Source organism: Haemaphysalis longicornis, unplaced genomic scaffold (assembly GCF_048455015.1).
Source record: "Haemaphysalis longicornis isolate Haplotype H1 unplaced genomic scaffold, Haemaphysalis longicornis Haplotype H1 scaffold_8, whole genome shotgun sequence".
Lineage (NCBI taxonomy): Eukaryota > Metazoa > Arthropoda > Arachnida > Ixodida > Ixodidae > Haemaphysalis > Haemaphysalis longicornis.
The window spans coordinates 125,929,815-125,951,429 of record NW_027526445.1 but is presented as its reverse complement, the minus strand read 5'-3'; the positions used below and the strand labels follow the sequence as shown (position 1 = coordinate 125,951,429).

General features: G+C 46.2%; 1 protein-coding gene and 1 long non-coding RNA gene across 2 annotated transcripts in view; both read right to left on the bottom strand.

The window, feature by feature from the left end:
- LOC144149140 (protein-cysteine N-palmitoyltransferase HHAT-like) overlaps nucleotides 1–5,114 on the bottom strand; it is a 32,441-nt gene extending 27,327 nt beyond the window's left edge. The window contains exons 1-2 of the mRNA XM_077680679.1: nucleotides 4,909–5,114; nucleotides 3,191–3,258 (exon numbers count right to left, since the gene is read on the bottom strand). Of these exons, the coding sequence (XP_077536805.1) occupies nucleotides 3,191–3,258; nucleotides 4,909–5,026 (186 nt within the window). The 5' untranslated portion in view covers nucleotides 5,027–5,114. The remainder of the gene's footprint in view (nucleotides 1–3,190; nucleotides 3,259–4,908) is intronic.
- Nucleotides 5,115–13,311: 8,197 nt separating this feature from the next.
- LOC144148802 (uncharacterized) lies at nucleotides 13,312–20,001 on the bottom strand. Its single transcript, XR_013318067.1, has 2 exons — nucleotides 19,632–20,001; nucleotides 13,312–16,435 (listed from the first exon to the last, which is right to left on the bottom strand). It is a non-coding gene; the product is annotated as an uncharacterized LOC144148802 (long non-coding RNA).
- Between the last annotated feature and the right edge of the window lie 1,614 nt (nucleotides 20,002–21,615).

Genomic DNA, 21,615 nt, shown 5'->3' with positions numbered 1-21,615 from the left:
GTTTTAAGGTCTTTTCCGTTTTTAAGGTCTTTTCTGCGGAAAAGATACAAACTATGCGGCACATAGTGTTAGAATGCGAGGGTATCCATCCAAATCTACATGAGGGAAATATTCGGCTTCCAGAAGCCCTGGGATTTAAGGGTAGCGATGCTGTCGAGGCGACGAAGAGAAGATTAGAATGCTGGTGGACGAAAAGCAGGGAGGGGAATATTGCCTAGGACAGCTACCACCTGTAACAGGAAAAATGAGCATTCCATGCCTAATAAGTTCTTTTGTTCCTGCCCTAAGAGCAGCGCTAGCATTAACGAGGAGTGTAAAACATAGGTATATTAGTTCTTTTTTTGGTAAGATGACACGTCATCACCCCACTACAAAGGAGATACCACTATCAATCGTCAATCATCATCATCATCACATCGTGTGTTAACCGATGACACGATCACTAAGGCATGCGGTTAGCACGTCCATCTATGTCATATATGCAAACAAAGCGCGCATTGGAGTAGCAATACCTGAAGAATAAAAGTGTTCTGTGACCATGCATACATGCATGCCTGAAATTCTTTGCTTCAGCATATCTTGCAAATCGAAACAGTTTGACAAGTGTGCTCAAATTTCGTACGAGGGAGTATCTTAATCATCACCCAATATTTGTACGCTCTTCCCGTGTTGATTTTCCGTCTAAAAGGAAACTAGGCGAAAGGAAAATAAGACGGTCCCGTGTACGCAGATAACTCCTCCGGCGCAAGACCATGTGGGATAAACCCATGTTGGAGAGGAGTTAAAATTAAGGGGAAAGAGATTAGCTGAGTTTATTGACGAAGAGCGCGCGAACAGCCATCTACGGTCTGAAGCACATCACTATAGCGAGGATGGCCGACAAGGGCAGTGGCGGTGCGGACGGAGCAATGTCAACGCGGAAATAAAAAAATGGCTGCGGCTTTGCTCAGCTAACATTGGATATGCAAAGCAAAAGCCTGGCTGAGTCTGTTTGAGTCTTGGTTTCGCTTGGTTAATCTTTGATGTAGCTGTATTGCCGACCACGGCTCAATGCCGTTAGCTCCCGTGCAACGCTTACAGAAGGAGGCCCTCCTCGCTTTCATTCGCGGCGAACGCGGCGTTCCTCTTCGCCGGGCGCAAGATGAGTCACGTGGCCCGAGACGACCCGGCGGCGCATGCGTGGGAGGTGGCAGGGTTGGTCGGCTGCTGATCGGCTGAGCGGCCGCAACCGCGCGAGCTCAGCAGATCAGTTGAGCAGACCGACTGAAAACGGGGCCTTTTGCGCGCAGCTCCGAAAGCGGCCCCGGCGAATCACGCAATGCGCTTCAAGGGGTGTGTCGCAGGGGGTGTGTCTGAGGTCAAAAGGTGTACTTGCGCATTCGCGGCGACACCGTGGACGCAAGTAGTAAAGCTTTGCTTTTAAAAACCCCGGCCTCACGTTACCTCGAAAGGGGTAGGCCACGCGACATCGGTAAAGCACCGGTCGCTACAGCTCCGCTGCTTAGCCACCTGTGAGGAGTGTGCGGGCACATTCTTTTCACTATTATGTATTCGTGGTGTGGAAGTGTAGCGCCGCCTCTCTTAACATTTGTGATTGTCACTCGCGCAAGAAACAGCGATTGGTGGAAGGAGCCGGCCGTCTGGTTTTGGAGAGAGTTGTGTACTCGTGTTGTTCTCTTCGATCATTATTATTATTAGCCAGACTTTTTCCCTCGCGGATTTTTCTGTTAGCATTTTACAGCGAAGCTGTCTACCGCTAGGATCCAGCAGGTCGTTCTTCGGCGACACGTAGAGCGACAATTTCGCGGGTGGAAAAATCATAAAAGTCAAACAAGTCCTAGGGCCTCCATATTTTGATATCAGACAACTTATAATTCCCCGATAAAGCGGCTTCCCATCAATGCAATGGTGTTTTGAGGTGAAGCCGGCTTTGCTCGGATCCGGGGTAAGCTTGGTTTTTTGTAAACTGACTTTGCCACACCGCGAGTTGCACAGTGAAGTACGGCCATCTCCGGAGGAGTAAGGTTATAGCCCCACTTTATACCCCTCTCCACAGCCGCTGCCGCCGCTTTCCCGAGTCGCATACATCTCGTTTCTCGTCCCCCCCAACATTGCGCAATGCCGCGTGCTCTTCAGAGGCCACCTTGTGTGGCGTACTAGAGCGTGCGATGTGATTGGCGCATCCCTGAAGCAATAAAACTGCAGTGGTTCTACCCACCAATCATGTGTGCTCTTAGTCAGTGACGCAGAGATTGCTTTCATCATAATCATCATCATATTAATATTCATCAGCCTGTATACGAACACAGCAGAACAAAGGCATCTGCCATGGATCTCCACTTAAACCGGCCCTGTGTCAACTGCGACCAATTTATCCCCGCAAACTTCTTGACCTCATCTGCCCACCTAACTTTCTGCCGCCCCCTGCCACACTTGCCTTTTCTGGGGATCCACTCTTTTACCTTTGATGACCAGCGATGATCTTGCCTTCGCATATACATGCCCTGCCCATTTCTCCTTCTTAATTTCTACTAATATGTCCTTGACAAGCGTTTGTTCCCTGACCCACTCCGCGCTCTCTTTTTGCCCCTCAACGTTACACCTATAACCTTCCGTTCCATTGCTCGCTGAGTCGTCCTCAACTCAGGTTGAACCCTCTTAGTGAGCCTCCAAATTTTTGCCCCGTAGGTGAGTACCGGAAAGATGCAGCTGTCATACACTTTTCTCTTCAGTGACAACGGTAGGCTGCCATTCATTACCTGAAAATGCCTGCCGAATGCACTCCACCCCATTCTTATCCTTCTAATTATCTCCACCTCATGGTTGCGCTACTGTCCTTATAATTCAACACAGCAATCCCCAATATAGCTACACCCCAACCATAGCGAATCCCACCAGAGCGCCAGCTTCGTTGGACTTCCATCTTCACAAGTCGGAACTATTCTGATTTTTTAAAAATATATTGCAGTGTATACTTCTGTCCCCTTTAGACGGCGTCGTTATAAATACGCGTTCGAGCCACCTGAATTTCGCCTTGCGAAAGGTCGGCTTCCGACCGATGTTTTCTTCAGATTTTCCGCCTTCTTGCCCAATCACTTGCCAAAACGTATAGGAAGTAACTCTGCAGTTTTTTTAAGCCCCCAAACAAACGCGTTTCGAGCTGCTGTTACAGCTCAAAAACCATGCTTACCCTTTCATTGCAGTCATAGACTTCACAAAAGCCTTCGGCTTCTTGGGACATCGCGGAGATAATTTCGGCTGTTACGAAAAAAAAAGATAAAAATAAGCCAGACTGCTGCATTTGCTGTGTTTGTGCGAAGTGTTCGTGATGTCCTATAAACAAACGATTGTTTCGCAACTTCTAATTTTAAGATGTCTCTGAATGACTTCCTACACAAAGCTGCATGCGTGCACTATACCAGCCAGACTCTTTTAATGCTGGAGTACAATTAGGATAAGTATAATGAAAAACTAGGTGCACTTTCGCTTCAACTTTCAGGGAGGGATTGCTAACATTGAATGGAATTCAGGGATCAATTTAATATTTTTACCACTTCACACAGACACACACGCGCACGCACACACACAGAAGAGACAATGACGCGCCTTACGTATCCGCCATTGAGCTACTGGGGCGATTGTATCCGTACTTCAACACTTTCTAGTGCATATATGTTAATGTGTACTGCCCTTTCGGGTGGTACGGGCTCTAATTTCGGACAGAGAATGACGACCCTCTGCGCGTTCACTTATTGACCAAGTCCTGACACTTGTTTACCAGCTGGAGTGTGGACTCTCGACAAGCGGAGCCGACGGAAGTGAGAAATTCTGCTTATCGGAAGTTCTGTTTAACGAGAGAATTCGCTTGAAGTGTTAAATGCTGCCCCAGATTCTGTGTCAGCGTCACTTCCGAAATAAGAGAAAAGTTCCGGAAAGTGGTACTAAAGGCAGAAGACACAGACCCGATATGCCTTTCACATCCACCCACGCACTCACAGTGGAACTGGTGTCGCTGCATATCGCTGCGTCGTGATAATTAGTTTTTGACTGTTTAAGCCTTTGCATATGTTTTGTTGTGGGTGTGGCAGTACGACAACTTCATTGGTGCCCACCAACCTTGCTTTCTATCATGGCGCAAGGGTACAAAGAAATAATTTTAGCCTCCGTGGCGTTCAACAAACAAAAAGACATCCTATAACATATAAAAATCCCGGGTACCTCCACTAACGTAAAACCTTCGGAGGAACGAAGCATGAGTGTAAAGTGTATTCTTGGCGCCTTGATGTTTTTGCCAACGGAAATGAAACCGTTGGGGGGTACTGGTATACAGCTTTGCCGTAAAAGTATATTGTCTTTATAGCACGAAGCTCTCCAGCGCGAGGCGCTAACGAGTGTCCCGTTTTTTTTTTTTTTTTTTTTTGTGGTACGCGTTATGAAGCGCTCCAACGCGAGGCGTTAACGAGTGACCCGGTATTTTAATACCGTGACTACATAAGACGACGCTTACGACGCCGACATGAGACGCCGACAGCCCCAGCCCCTAAGGGGCTTCGCCCTTAAAATGTTTGCAAATCCGGGTCGTGACCGTTCAGTGCTCAGAACTACCTAGATGATTTCGTTCATCTGAGGTATATATATATATATATATATATATATATATATATATATATATATATATATATATATATATATATATATATATATATATATATATATATATATTCACGTCGCGTAAATTAAAAAAAATAAACACCTCCGCTTCAGCTGTTCCATTTGAGCAGAAATTCCCTGCAAGCAATTTCCCTTTCCCCTGGCGCTCCTGACGTTTCCACAGGTACAGGGCTTCGGATGTTGTTACTGCGTGTGTCCGTAAACGTTCAGCTGAACACGAAAGAACCAGACGCTTACCCTTTTTCTCGAACACCCTGTAAAAGGCGTAGAGGAGAATTCCAATCCAACAAGTCCAGTGAGCGATGCGCAAACTGTTGCACGCGCTCCAGTTCAGGACCTGGCGTCCTGGTGACATTGCTAGATTGATGCGGAAAAGTGGAAACCAGCGAAGCCGTTTCTTCGGTTTCAGAGCAATCACTTTCTAACATGACCGGGGCGGCTTATACGCGTCTAACTTCGCTCTGAGGCAGTGGTCACGCGCGGCTGGTAGTGTATACCGTTACGGTATCTCGCCTGAATACGTTACAGCTGTCCTGTAGAGAGAAGGATAAAAGGGCAGACAAAGCGGATGCTGCTTCATTTCGAGAAAAAAGGTCGCTCGTGCACGCACTATTATTTCCGCAGCTGCGTATAGAACAAGTGTTAATTCCGTCTTAGCCATACAGCTATAAACGGCCTGTCCGGCCCGATATGCAACTAGCCTATACGCAGTTACTCGGCGAAACAGGGGCTTTAATCACAAAATAGCCTATAAAGTCAATTTAGGCACAGCTTTGTTTTATTGCTATAATATTTGAAATGCAGTTTTCCTGCTCTAAAGCCAGGCGTACGCGTTGTTGTCCATGTGAAGGCTCGGCGAAAGTGCATAGAAGGTTAGAACAGCATAGAGAGTGGTATACTCGGTGACAACTTAAGAACGGCCCCGGAAGTTGCCGCTGTGCCTTATCACCGTAGCCGCATGTTTCTCCGCGCGGCGCAAGTAGGGCGTTAGTGGGAATATTTTTAGCATGGCGTGAGCCCTTCTCGCGATTTTTTGGACTTAATATGCTTATAAACGACTCCAGTGACGACAAACAAACTGCGTGAGACAAGGCAGACGATATCACGCATTCATAGCAAACCCCTTCCAAAACGCGCCTGCACTGACGTCACGGGTCCGGCGCTTTGGCGGAGTGATACACTACATGAGGTGGTGCCGTTCTTGAGTTGTAACCGAGTATAGGAGGTGGTAGAGAAAGGCGAGAGGGGTAGGGGGCGGAGTGAATTCAGTTCGTGGACAAAAGGCTGTAATCGCACTGATAGTGCCCACCTCACCGCCATGTATCAGAATGACCACCACCCGTGCTTTTTAAAGGGCCACGAAGACAAAATATGTTTGGTTCATTAGAAAGATTTCTTTGTTTCGCTAACGATCATGCCAATTTAATCGCAAAATTTGCAGAAATAATGGAGGTATTAAAAAATTTGGCCGCGTATCTGCTCCTTTCGTTGCAAATGTCGTCAAAAGACGATAGTCTTTGTAGACATTTGCCAAGCAAATGCCCCCCTTTGCTTTCCCGCTCGCCTCTCATGCTGTTCCTGTACCGTCGCGCTCATCCCAAGGTAAACACACTAAAGGTTTGCGCAAGGTGATTTGAATTTACCGCGTTCCACTGCTACAGGCCGGGTTCCTCGATGCCAGCGCTGAAGTACGGCGGAGACGCGCGTGAATGGAGGCGGCCGACTACTAGAAGGTTTATAGAGCCGCGTGGCCGTGCTCCACGCGCGTTCCAAGCAGAACGTGGAACCTAGCTAGTGGAACCTTTCGTTGCCGTTGCCGCGTGATTTTTCATATGTCGCTAGGAGGCGGCGGTTTTCTTCAGTAGATGTAGAATATCATTTGCTGTCAAAAAACCAAGCATCCAAGAATTTTTTAATAAAGGAACACTGTAATTATTCCTTGTGTACTAATTTCCTGTCTTATATTTACGTAATATCTTGTCCTTGTTCAACAAAGTTGACAAGTATGAACATATAAACCGGGCTCACACGTTTACATGTGGCTGTGAGTATATAAGACTATTGTGCAATGTGAATTTTACTTTAGCCGGGTGGCTGAATCGAGTCACAGACAGACAGACGGACAGACAGACATACAGACAGACCAAAATTTCTGGGTTTAAGTAGCCCAAGAAAGACTATCGTCTTTAAAAAATCGCGTGAGACTGTGGCGACTCTCTAGCCACTTCCCGGCAACTTTTCTATAACGTCACAGAATCTTCTTTGTTTCATTGGTGGCCGACGACATAAACCATCGCTAAGACACGTGACTGGACGATAGTCGAGGGGTCTCTGGTTCCGTTTGATCGCATCAATTGAATGCTAAAAGGCAGTTAACACGATTAAAATTAGGTTTTTAGTGCTGGCCTATATGACGTCACTGCTATTCATAATACGTCGCTGTAGCGCGAAATTAGAAAGTTTTTCGATACTGCTCGAGTTTTTTCAGTTAAAAAACGTTTTTCTGTGATTTTAATGGAGCCGAGTGCCGTACCGAAGCCTAGTTGATTCATGTTAAACTGTTGTATTTTGTTTTTACGGCTCCTTTAAGGCTTTTTTTTCATTGAACACGTGAGGTACAGAAAAAAAATCCCGGGTCCTCTCCACGAACATGAAACCTGGGGAGGGGCGAAGCATGCCGTGTATAAGTGTATGCTTTGCGCCTTGGAGTTTTTGCCCACGTAGATGAAACTGTTGGGGGTAGAGGTATACAGCTTTGCTGTAAAAGTCTCGTCTTTGAAGCACGAAGCTCTCTAGCGCGAGGCGTAAACGAGTTTCCCGGTGTTTTAGCACCGTGACTACATGAGACGACGACGACGACGACGGCGACGGTGGCGACAGGAGATGCCAACAGCCCCAGCCCCTATTCGCCCCTAATAATCGTTGTGTGGGACACAGAATCGCACAGAAAATCGCAGCGCCAGACGGGGATGACGCGCCAGAAAAGGGTAACAGCAGTTCGGGAGGAGGGCTCTAAGAAAGAACGGCGCAGTGCGCGCCGGGAAAGGGAAACAAACGCGCTGGAGGAGGGGCGCACAAGCAATGACGGCCGCCTTGAGAGGTTAAAGTGCCGAGCGATGGAGGCGAACGTTAGGAGGCTCCAAGCGATGACTAGTGGGGCAACAGTTCATAAGTTCTACCGAAAGTCCAACAGCAGATCAACAGATGTTTTAACTAGGCTTTGAAGTTGAAGTTTATTTTCTTTCCTAGAGGAGGCCCCCCCCGGGCGGGCGTCCAACCATCAGCGCCTGAAGCTCGTCTACATAAAGTTTATCCACTCCACCACTTTCCCCATACAGGGCGAGATGACGCAAAGACGGAGGGAAAAGCAAAAGGCTAGAAGCCTGGCAGAGGATTTCCCTCCGACAGCAGTCTTGCACGGCTATGCATTTACATGAACAATACAATATGAAAAGTTACGCAGCACACATCTTTGATGTACACCGAAATACTATCTCAGAATGGCACACACGTACAAAAAAACTGGTTGATTCCTCTTTCATAGGAATCGGTAAAACACGAAAGTGAAATGTACAGCGAAATCTGCAGCTGAGCATGATTTGCGGGTCGGCGGTTGTCTTGTGGGTGTGCTTGGAGAGCGACGTCCTGCTGGCAGGTCGCTTCGGCAAAGGTGTACTGGCGTCATTTCCGTGACGGATATGACGTCAGTGAAATCTCGGTGTATCCAGGCGTAAAATGCTTCCGTGTTAAAATATAAAACCCGAAAACGAACAACCCTAAGTATAACGTACTCTGTAGTTCTAAAGGTTGCTTCTCCGCAAGGACACCTTGCGTGCAGGGGTACACCCTTTGCTGGCCGCTTGCTTCGTTGTACTGGCGTCATCTCCATGACGTCGTTACGACGTTAGTAAAATCTTTGCGTATCCCGGAATAAAACACTTTCGTGTTAAAAACGAATTCCTTAAAAAAGCATACATACCGTAATAAATCAAAACATACAATGTAAGCATGGCACATAAAAGCAAACAAAAAATACCCATTTCGCCCAAAAGCAAAGCATTTGGAAAAAAAAAAGACAAGTTCGTGCATGCTATTCGCAGGTACAGTCTGAAACATTGCGAGAATTGTATGTCATTTTTTATAATCAGTGTTTTATATTTCTTCTTTGACCTTATATAACTAAGGTCCATGAGGTGGCCCACTTTATTTAGAAGGGTGGGAACTTGGCAGTTTACGCGTTGCTTACCATAGTTAGTTCTAATGATTGGTCTGTTTACTTGCGGTTTACGGAAAGTATAATGCAGACTTTGGGCACAAGTGTCGCTGACGTATAGTTTGTTGCTGCTGGTGTGATGTAATGTAATAACTTGAGATGGTAAATTCGGGTGGCTCGCAGTATATCATGTTTTTTAAACAGTACTTTTAAACACGATAGTCTTTCTATGGCTACTTAAACGCGAAATTTCTTGTCTGTATGTCTGTCTGTCTGCCCGATCTTCGATTCCGCCGCCAGACCAAAAGTTCAAACTAAATCTTTAAGGAGAAGATTATATAAGCGAAGCTTTACCAAATTACCCAGTCTAGAGACACTGCGTTCTTGTCAACATTATTCAGCAAAAAGAAAACATTAGGTGCATTTTAGGCAAAACATCAATACGCAAATGGTATCTTTAGTGTTCTTTTGAATAAAAATACGTGGCTGCATGGTTGATTTTCGCGAAAGCAAACAAAAAAAATGCGCGTTGAAAACAATATTTTGACCCCCAAATACAAATACAGCATGCGACGAGTTGGGACCTCGTAGCGACGTGGTGGTAACACGCATTTGTTTTATTTACAAATGATACAAAGACGCCATGTTACGCGTTAGCGAATATTGGTGTCAAGGGTAGACGGGATAGGTTATGGGAATTAGGGAAAAAATTATGCAGATCCACTGGGGTAGGAAACTAATCGAAGTGGTGGAGGCCGGATGTCTCAAGGAAGCTCCGTAGAGCGGTGAGCAGACGCCGTTCTTCGCTTCCATTAAGAAGACTTGGGTAAAGCCAATCATTAAGACTGGGTGGGCTTGCGAATCCTGCAATTTTAAGGCTTGTTGTCGACAGTCCGCAAAGCAAGGGCATGCCCCACGGAATGTGTGCAGTGCCGTTATTGGCTGAGCAACGCGAACACTCGGGATCATCTAAACTATACCGTATCGCGTAGCGCGAAAATGTGGTGTCCTTGCCGGACGAGTTCTCATCCTGTGGATGATATAGGGTGCCATTTTCTGGGCCAGAGCTGAGGACAATCTGGACGCTTCAGACCTAGAGCCACTTTGAGACAAGTGTAAAATTCCGAGCTCGTAATAGGTGAAGGTTTCTTAGCTGAGTTCTCAAAGTTCTCATCCGTCTGCTCGTCCTGAGATCCAGATGATGGTGCTATGACCAAAGGAAGGTCCAAGTGTTTCAAGTTCAACAGTAACAAGAGGTTTCAGTAGAGGGCTCGAGCAGTGGAACGCGCGAAAATTGAATGGACTTTAGCAAACCTCCTCCGTGTTTGTAGTGGGAGGAGTGAAGTGTGAGGGGTAAGAGCGTGAGAGGTGGACGGGGAAGAGGAGAGACGAATTTATGTGGCAGGGGTGGCAGAAGTCTATCGTCTTCGACGACTTTTGCAGGGAGGTGAGCATGCAGACGCCCTGCCAATTTTAACAGCAGAGATGTTTAAGCTCTCGCCTCGGCTCCAGCAAGTGCGACGTAAGAGGAAGCACAAAAAGCACACAGGTTCCGCTCGCGCTGTTCCAGCCAGAACAAGAATCAAAAGATAAAGAAAAAAATCCGGGGCCAACGTGAAACCTGGGGAGGGGCGAAGCATGGCGTTTTTGCCAACGGAGATGAAACCGTTGGGAGGTGGCGGTATACAGCTTTGCTGCAAAAGTCTCTTGTCTTTTCAGCGCGAAGCGTAAACGAGTTTCGCGGTGTTTTTTTTTAGTACGCGTTGCGAAGTGTTCTAGCGCGAGGCATAAACGAGCGTCCCGGTGTTTTTAGTACGCGTGAAGAAGCGTTCCAGTGCGAGGCGTAAACGGGCCCGTCCCGGTGTTCTTTTTAAGGACGCGTTACGTTCTAGCGCGAGGCGTAAATCAGTGTCCCGGTGTTTTAGTACCATGACCACATGAGACGACGGTTACGACGACGACATGAGACGCCAACAGCCCGAGCCCCTATACGACGCGCGCTAGAAAACTCCGCTCGGCGAACTGGCAAGAGAGGGGGGGGGGTGGGGGGGGGGGGGGGTAGTGGCATGCAACGAATGACGCATGAGGAGTGGCCGGGACGCGGAGGGACAGCTTTGTATGAGCGCGCGGCGTGGTGCTGCTGCCGTGTAGATGAGGAGCGTCGTACGCGATTGGCTGAGCCTGGTGATGACGTAAGATGTGGCGTGCAGGTGCTCTCCTGGAACAGATGTGTGTGTCCCAATTAACCACAGTCCTTTGAACAAGGCGCACACATAAGATGTAATGAGCAGTGGAAGGTTGCATCGTTCAGCTCTCTTTCCGGAATACAGGCTGCTGTCATCCAACACGCAGAGGACGTCGCCAGGGACGACGGGTTACTGAGTGCCGCCTGATGGGACGAAGACAGAAACAAAAAAATTAGCAGTGGCTTATTTCGGCTCTGCCAGGATATACGTAGCGTGAGCTAATGTTCAACAATCCAATCCAATCCAATCCAGTTCAGTCCAGTCCAGCTAGTCCAATGCAATCCAGTCCAGTCCAGTCCAGTCACATGAAGACAGCAAAAGCGCAGGGCGCTTGTGCTGTCTTCATTGTTCTTGTTTCAGTTAATTTGTGCACAGCTTGTTTTTTTGAGATGCACCCTCCAACATATAATTCTGGAATGCATATTTAATTCAGCCGTTCCTTTGCTAAGCTCTGGGAGGCACTGCTGACCAACTGCCCAGTGGAGGACCAGACTTACTTGGTGAAACGGGTGAAGACATGGATTCGTGGACTAGGGTTTCCTCATCAAGAAGTTTTCTCTCACTTTCACCTAATTCCGTTCACATGGTGCTTGCCTTCATGTGGGTACTCGGGCAGGATCTAGCATTTTCAGTTTTGCCCAATTAACTGCTACAGTCGAACACGGGTATATCGAATCATTGTCTATATCGAACTCATAAATTATCCCCTTGAAAATTCTGTGTAAAAGTATAGGAATTGGTACGTTTATATCGAACCGTATTTTTCCCGAGATTGGGTATATCGAACGCCGCACGAGCTGGAAGGTGCTCTTCGGCGGTCGCTGCACCCCTGATTGAGGTTGAGGAGGATGTGGAGGAATGCGCGGGCATGGCGAAGACTGGCTCGCAGAACTAATCCCCCCTACTGGAACGAATTTGCGCTTGCCCAGTCGGGCCCCGCTACCGGCCACCGTAGCGTTAGCGGACGGAGCCCGGTATGCTAAATCTCTCTAGGCACACAAGCCCGAACGCTCAGAAAATGTGACAGTGCGAGGTAGGGATGCCCCGACTGCGCACGTCCTTTTTTTTTTTTTTTTTTTTTCGGCTGCGTACGTTCCCGGCTTGCCGAAAAAGAGTTTTTTTTTCTCTCTCTGTCTGGGTCTGTCTTCCCCCAACACCAACTAGATACGAAATCTGGTGTTGCTTCCCCCGATGTCGTCTCGGGAAAGGGAAGAGGGAACGAAGGCGCTGACGGCATTCTCCTTCTTTTGCATTTTGCTGCTGTTGCTGCTGTTTGGCGAGTTGTCCCGCACCTTTCGGAGATCACTGTTTCTCTCGGAGATGACCATCGCGAGCGCTTTGTTGGAGTCCGTTCAGAGAGTCAAAGTTCTTGTGGTACGTGCGCGCTGTTCTTCTTTTGCGTGCGTGTTGTGCATGGTGTGCGAAGGCGCAGCGTACTGCTGGAATTTTCTAGTTGCGCAGCCTCGAGAAGATCGAGATCAGCGTCTTTAATTTCATTTCCAGGACGAAGAAGCAGGCCAAGATGAGCGATTTTTTTTTTTCACGGAAATAAAGAGTCCTGTTGCGTCGTGAGTGCGGAATTAGTTGTCATTCTTGAATGCGACGATCGGTAAGTGATTGTCCGCCATAGGTGAGGTCTCAGAGCCCATATTTTTATATCGAATTTTTCATATATCGAACTATTTCGCGATCCCCTTGGAGTTCGATATATCCGTGTTCGACTGTATACTGTCGATAAGTCAAAGTCCAAATTCCATGTTGTGCCTCTGACAAAAACGTGGCACTTTCTCCTTTAAAGCCTACGTGTTTACGTATTGGTTTCAGGCATGGTAACAGCCGGTACAGAAACTTTCCACAAAGGCTGTAAATGCAAATGCGTCGTTTCACCCAAAGCCAGGCTGAATAATTCAGTTGCGACACTGGGGAGGCTACGTTGTGAAAACAACAAATAAACGAAATTACGGTTCAAAACAAGCCTTTTAACCCTTTTAACAGCATCGGATGACGGTAATCCTTGTCCAGGGAAATTATTATGCTTTATTTATAGTAATCATTTATCAACAACAACAATCCAGAGCAATCACACGCCATCACCAACTTAGACACAGTCAACAAAATGTAAGCTGTTCCCTCATAGTCTCTAATCTATTTGCTGTCACTCACTAATAAAAAAAAAACACGTCAATTTTCAAAATTCCATTTATTTTTGCCTCTGATAACAAGTAATAAGTTAAAACAATTGCATTATGGGAACAAGCAGAACAGCAATGCCAACAACGTGAGAAGCGCGACAAAACAAGGGCTGCGCAAAAGACGCAAATCTGACCCTGTCAGTGATGCGTGCATGCCACCCATATTATTAACAGCTATTGAATCACATTCACTTCTGCATAACCTTCAATCCCTTCATTGCCAAGATCTGTGTTCTAGGTTACTGTAAATGTTGATGTGGAAAGCAGTGAGCACATGCTAAGGTTTCGGTGCAAGGAAATGGCAGTCATCTTGCAGGTTTCATATTAACCGCTTTTGTGTTGTTTGGAAGACTTTGGCCACGTCTAGTCACTTGAAAGGTGAAGCCAAAACTGCTTCCCGCTTTCATCCAAGTGCCTGACCAATGTAAATCTATGGCAAAGGTACAACTACGAAGGTCACCAATTCTTTTCACTTGAAGGCTTCGGACGGAGAAGACTAAGTGGTATTGCAGTTGAACTACCCCCCCCCCCCTCTTTTTAATCCCCTATTAGTAGTAGATATACAAGGAGGGCGGGTGGGTGCAGATATCCATTTTTAAATGCCCAGTTGAAGAAAACTATTAAAATGAGAGATTGCCAATGTGTTCTTGCAGAACACAAATACTTTCAGTTTCGGTGCGTGCGAAACACACGTGCAGGACGAAATTATCTCCGAGCGAATGCACCGACATAAATGTGAATTCCACCAGGTAGTTAGTTACTCGACAAATGGTGTGTTTGCACGCTTCCAGACCATAAAAAGAAAAAGGCCAGCACAGGACAAGACATACGAGAAAGTGGAGTTGATGAACGCTCGTTGGATTTTAAATTAAACAAAACTACCAGAGGTTCACGCTCTTTTGTGTCTGTGATGTAGAAGATTTCTGACAATTCTCCCCCAGTTTGCCTGAATGTCTTTTTTTGTGCTAGCCCACTAGGTTTGTGTTTTGTATTTGTTAGTTTTCCATTGCCCCGTTTGACTTGATGGTCTATGGTGCATTATTTTACATTAGTGTCTACTAGAGTTGTGTTCTGTCGTTCTGCATTGCCTCATTTGACGTGATGGTCAATGGTGCGTCGTTCTACACCACTATTTACCTGTTCATCACTCTATCTTTAATGAGGAGTTCATTACTCTCTTAAGTCAGCATGGAGATGGATGACTTGCCACTACATCTTACCATCTGTCTACTGAATTTTTTAAATTCTCGATCTAATGATAGTCAGCTGGACATTTGGAGATCGATGTGAACTGTTTTTGTCTTTCCTTGCTTGCGCACTACTTGTCATGTGTTTTTCTCTTTTGTGAAGCTTTGGCGGCATGCAGCGAGACTGAAGTTAGGAGTCATACCTTGCGACAAAGCAATATTTGGTTCACAGTAACACCTCGGTAACATTTAAGAGCTAAAAAAGCACCAGAATGTTCGAGAGATTAAATAAAAGTGTACTGTGGAACACCGCCCGTGCACTGTTTGAAGTTTCCAAATATTTGCACACTAGGTTAGAAATATTTCCTAAAATCCAATACACATGCTGAAAAGGTGCTTTCACTTAAAGCATGTGTTTTACGTGTGCGTGGGAGGGGTGACAAAAAGCAAGCACTCTTGTGAAATAAAATCTTCGCTATGCTATCCCAGCCTCAACGTTATCGCTGGGGTTAGCGATGACGGCCAACGTGCTTGCAAAATTACCAGATTCAGCACTACAGGATTCATTCCACATCGAAGTCAGCATCCAGAAATTTTTCATCCAAAATTTGATTTTTTGTACGGTAGGCGGAGGGGCTTGAGCCAGAAGTTTGATAAAGTGACACAAATGGTGCAAATTTAGGACACACCCGAGTTCCACTTGTCCAGTAATCATATGCTAGCTGGTATGCGGTTAATTTACCACCTGAAGAAAGCACTTTGGCTCGCTTTATTTTCTTGACAACAATATTGGTTGTGACCACTCTACATTAAATAAGACTAGATTAGACCATTAGATTCGCAATAATTATTCAGGTGGTGTCCTCAGCAGTAGCAGCTTGTACCTCTGATGATCTTGCCTAGGACACCATTTGCTTTGGGTGGTCTCAGCTACAACAAAACACATTGCCTTCACACTTTTATTCATGAAATACCGAGCAATTTTAGCCCTTTTATTACTGTTTTAAGCCCGCCACATGGTAGCCTCTTTCGCAAACTCACCTTAAAATAGATAGTTTAATAATTACTCGCTGCCGGTAACAGCACCAAATCTCAAAACAAGCTAGTACGTACTGTGCAAAAGACAGCAGCACCTATGAATGAGTTTGCCTCAAAAAGACTGACACCGTTTTATAAACAACACAGAGCAAAAGTTTGTACAGTCAAACCTCCTCACAACTGCCTCCGCTTGTGAACTAACAGCTATAAATAAGTAAGTACAACAATAATTAGAGTATATTTTGGGTGATAAAAGACCACGTGCTATGGGCATCAGTTGTGACCGCAGGACCATCAAGGCTGTTAGTACAACTCAACTCAACTGTACAATATGAAACCACTCTGTAGGGCCACCACTAAAAGAAGAACCATTGTGACCGTTCGAAACACCGTTACAACAGTTTTGTAAACCGCTCAGGCCTTTGAAATCTATCTCACCAGAATTGGATTGGCAAAAAAAAAGCGAGAATATGTTCAGGGCAGTGATGCTAGAAAGGTGACTGAGAAAGAAATTCTGTACGTTCAATCCATCTTCATTACAAGCACTCCAAAACATTTGAACATCACCATAATCGAATTAATAAAGGTAATATAAAAATTCACACGCATCTATAAACGCACTTTCAGTGTGTCTTGGGTTCCATAAATACGTCAACAATACAATTTGAACTCTGGCAGCTATATGTGTAGTTAAAGGCCATCAGCGTGCACTAACCAACAGAGTATCACTTTACGATACTACACATCACCACGACCGGTTCAAAGCGCAAAGAAGATGAGGCAAACGCTAGGATTGCTTCTTCTTTGATTCCCAGTCCATGACGTCCATCGAGACGTGGCAACCGCAGTACATGACGAGTAGCGTTGGCACCAAGGGAAGTGGAAAGCCTGGAACACACACATGCAAAAATGAAAGCCAGCTTTAAAAACTTTTGAGATTGTGTTGTTGTGCTTTTGTATACTTGCACTATAGCGTGTTTTCGTGCGTATAACCCACACCAAAAATGAGAAAATGTCAGAGGTGAACTAGAGGTGCGGATTATATGTGAGGTATTATTTCCTTTGGTGCAGTTTCCCCGCAATGCACGTTGGACCGTGATGCCCCTGCAGCAGTAATAGCGACTAGGCCACTGTTATCCCATTGACAGCGCTTATTTTGCACACGCAACTCAACAATATACCAACCTGAAAAAATGTATGCGGCAAGTCCTCTAGTTACGTAGTCAGATCGGTAAGTTCTTTTGCATACACAAATGTGTAATGTTGCTTGAGTGGTAGATTTGGTCCATCTTCTTATGTACAAAATATGCAGGCAATACGAGGGGATGTACTTTTTTATTCGTCAATGGAAAGTGGGGGTGCGGGTTATACGTGCGAAAATACTGCCGCGAACCATGCATTGGGTTTGTTTATTTGTGTTTTGCTTTTACCGTCCGGCTGCGCCGGTCTGTGTTATCTCCGTGCCAAGGGAAGCGCGTGTTCCATTCTTTCTTTCTGTGCCGCATGTGTTATCTGTTCAGATAGGGAGAGCATTCCGATCTAACGTGAACATCCCGGAATAATCTTCTTGCATCTACAATGTTCTCGATGCGAATCGACGGTTCCAGAACCACGCGCGCCGAAAGATAAAAAGCCTGCAGAGCAGACGCCGGGGCATTCGATTCTGCGACGCTCGCCGACGCACGTACGTCACTTTGTTGACCACTGCTTCGCCGCCTCTGTATTCTTTTCAGTTGTTAGGGGAGCACAAGTTCGCTCCAATAAACTTGTTTCTTTTCCAAACAACTGCTTCGTCCTTGGCTACGTGACAATACGGTACTTACACTGTACAGGATGTACAGTATCACTACATTGCAGTGCATTATAAAAATTAAATTCATGTTGTTCGTACTGGAAAAGGTACCCAGAAGCAACTGCAAAGCGGGGATTATATTGCCATGTCATTAAAAGGCGGGCAGTTTAAAAGTAGACCATTTTTTCATGCCTTGCACTTCCCTATGCACACAGTTTCCTTCCTACAACTGATATGAACACCTACGGAACAGTGGTTTACATTGTTTTTTATTTTTGTTAATCTCAGCTTATCAGTTATCAGGATATATACTCCCATTAAACTAAAACTGAAGCAATGTGGTACGGCACCCCGTAAGGTAAAAGTTACCCCCACCTAAAATTTAATCGTGTCATGAAAGCTAGAAGCAACACCGCAACTTCTGTGCATTTATTTTATGCCACAGAGAAATATCGCAAAGCCTTTTGAACAAGCCTTTTATTTTTCTACAGGCTATTCTTACTGAAGCATGCTTGAGAGATTGTAAATTTCAGTTTTCTCATTGCAAAAACGCCAACTGTTCGCTTCGATTTACAACTACACGAACACAATCATTTTTTGCTTCACACTCACTTTGAAACCAAACACACTTTTGAACATTTGTTACAGTAGACACAAGTACATAAAATTATACTTTGTAGAGAAGAAAAAAAAAATCAGAACAGCCCCTTTCTTAAGACGAAGATGGTTAAAACGCGAAGCTGCTTCGACTGTGTCGGACTGACCCAGGTTCGCTTCCGACCAGGGGAGGCGTTTCTTTCTTGAGACATCCGATGTGCCTTCACTTATCATCATCATCGTCGTCATTTTGTGAAACCAGCTGTGTAAAGTTGGCTTTCCTGCGGTGCATTTTGGTAACGGGACGGTGAGGCGTAGAAAAGCTCCGCTTTAAAAATGAACCCTCGAAAAACAAATAAAAATTTACTGTTTGCCACAAACAAGATATAGTTGGCCATTGAATGTATCACGCCTTGAGTGTTTGCGCCTGCCTGCCATACACGTGCACTGGCTTCCTACCCCCTAACGGCAGCAGGCTTTCCCGCAATACATCGGTGTCGTGCGGCTAAACACGGCAAAAGGAAGGTGCTTTCGGAGTGCCCCTTATCTCCTCAGCATTTATTTTTCAGAAAATGGCACACAATTGCTACCGTTAGCTCCGCTCATGCGCAATTTCTCCTTCTAGATCTTCGCTACGATGTTTGTTGATAAACGTGAGTATGACTATTTTTTTAAACGTTCATTAAAGCAACAGCTCAACTTTTTGAGGCGCGCCTCAGTTGCTCTTTGTGCCTGGAACCAACCAAGTGAACCGAAACGCATTAAGCACTCACCTACACATAAGATTTATGCACATTCGTGCCCATTAGAAGCTTGCCCAAAGTGGCCAGGAATTGAACTTTGCGACATTTTCACCAGCAGCAAAATGTCCTGGCCCCGTCACCACCAACGGTAACTGATCATCATCAACAGCAGCAGCAGCAGCAGCTGCCCACTGCTGGACGAAGGCCTCTACCATGAACTTCTGACCACTTCACTTTTTTATGCAACAAACTTTGCCCCACATTTTCTTATCTTGTCTCTCAAACGAGCTGTCTCTCTTCCTTAACTAGTATTGGTCTTTCGTACCTCAGTAGCCAGACAGTCCACAGGATAGTCCCTTTACATCACATGCCCAGCCAAACTCCACTTTTCTTTTCTTCGTTTAATTAAGCGAGAGTATGTCCTGCATAAATTTGTTCCACAATTCAAAGCACTTGTTCGCTACCTGTAAGCATTACATCTACCATTCTCCTTTGCATAGGTTAACCTAGTAGGGCCAAATTTCGAAGTATGTACTAACCGTAACAACAAAGAGTACAAGAACATGCAACAAATTTTTACAATTAAGGTAACAAAAATGGAGCAGCAAAGAGATTAAAAAGAAAAAGAAAAGGCACGCATGTCGGCCGAATGCTCCCTCAAGAGATGTGAGTGATGTGCCAAAGAGGTCTCCATAACCAAACACTGCCAAACGTTTGTTCCTCTTTCAGAGCAACTTACTCCTGCCTCTCAGGGAAAATGACTTACGAGGTCCACAGGTGTGCGATCTATTCTCCACATGAGCAGGAATTGATTCAGCAAGGCCATGGATGTACGATTACACCCATTATACGTCATCCCTTTTCTCCCGAAAGAGGAATGAGCCACACTTTGCTTCCCGTATCCACGAGTAAGTACTACGTCCTACTCAGTACCAAGCACGAGTTTCCTCACCACATACGACTTTTCTGAAGAAGACCAGTCCGACGTCCACGTTGCTCAAGAAGAATACGCAGGAGAACATGGAGAAGAGGAAATGCGGAGCCGAAACGGCGGCCCTGAGACATCGCAGACGCATTCCCGACAAGTACTTCTCCTGGAAGAAGATGAAGGTAGTGATGTCGGGTATATATAAGAACACACTTGAGACACTTAAGTAGGCTTACGTGCTTCAAAGGCGAAGAAAGCCTTGCAGTACTTCTCAAAGACTTCCACGCTGCTAATCTTTTAATGTGAATCACTTTTACCGGAACACTGCTGACACCTCGGATGCGGTTGCAAACTCCTCAACAATACATTGTGTCTCTAGGGTTGGCTCTTCAACTGTGAGTTTCGGACTGACCACAGAGTGACCGAGGCACAGCCAGATATCTGTTTCTCACATACATCCCAGCAACAAGCAGAACCCTTGGATTACTTGTGCACTATCTGCGGCGAGCCCAAGAGAGACAGTCTCTTGGGTACTGCTCAGATAATATGAGCTTGGCTGACAACCTCACATGATAAATGCACGTTAAACCGCATTACGATCACTCTGGGTCGACAGCTGATGACACAAATTCAGCCAATCAGTCAATGACAATAGCACTTGCACCAAGCTGGTAGTGGATAGCTGCAGCCGTTTTCAAGTCTCGTCACAACAGCGCAAGAAAAGTCCTTCAAAGAGAAGGCACGCCGTCCAGTGATGAAGGAGACAAGTAGGGGTGTCCGAATACAGTTAATAAACCTCGCGATAACGAAATCCTTCTATAGTCAAACTCCGCTACAACGAACTCCGCTACAACGAAATTCCCGCTTCAACGAAGGTTTTTCGATTCCCCGCCCGCATCCCATAGGCCCCAATGTATTAAAACTCCCTCCACAACGAACCACTTTTTTTATTGTTCTCCCTGTTCAACGAAATTTTCCCGGGACACAAGTCACTCGATCTGCAACGGACTGAACCACTCTAACTAATTTTGATAAGTTATAACAATGTAAATTATTAGTAGCAACATTTTCTTCGAACATCCGGACATCGAGAAGCTGCCGCTTCTCGATGTCTGGATTACCGGTGCCGACGGCGCTCAAAAGCGGCGGCGGCTAAGGTCCCTTAGCGGCGGCGGCGGCGGCGGAGGAGGAGGAAACTGCTTCTCGCCCTTTCTCGCGCTCACCCGGCACCCGCCGGCGGGGCCCGCCGGCGAGAGCACTGATCTTGCGGCTCACGTGACCGGGGCCCCCTGAATGGATAGCCGTTTGCGCAAAGCGGCGCCTTAGAGTTAGCTCGGTACTCCTGCACGCTTCGCTTCATCAGCTACGACCCGTGCTTTTTTTTTCTCGGTCTCGTCTGCGGTTGCCTATGGCGGTGCCACACTTTAGCAAACCTCCTCCGTGTTTGTAGTGGGAGGAGTGAAGTGTGAGGGGTAAGAGCGTGAGAGGTGGACGGGGAAGAGGAGAGACGAATTTATGTGGCAGGGGTGGCAGAAGTCTATCGTCTTCGACGACTTTTGCAGGGAGGTGAGCATGCAGACGCCCTGCCAATTTTAACAGCAGAGATGTTTAAGCTCTCGCCTCGGCTCCAGCAAGTGCGACGTAAGAGGAAGCACAAAAAGCACACAGGTTCCGCTCGCGCTGTTCCAGCCAGAACAAGAATCAAAAGATAAAGAAAAAAATCCGGGGCCAACGTGAAACCTGGGGAGGGGCGAAGCATGGCGTTTTTGCCAACGGAGATGAAACCGTTGGGAGGTGGCGGTATACAGCTTTGCTGCAAAAGTCTCTTGTCTTTTCAGCGCGAAGCGTAAACGAGTTTCGCGGTGTTTTTTTTTAGTACGCGTTGCGAAGTGTTCTAGCGCGAGGCATAAACGAGCGTCCCGGTGTTTTTAGTACGCGTGAAGAAGCGTTCCAGTGCGAGGCGTAAACGGGCCCGTCCCGGTGTTCTTTTTAAGGACGCGTTACGTTC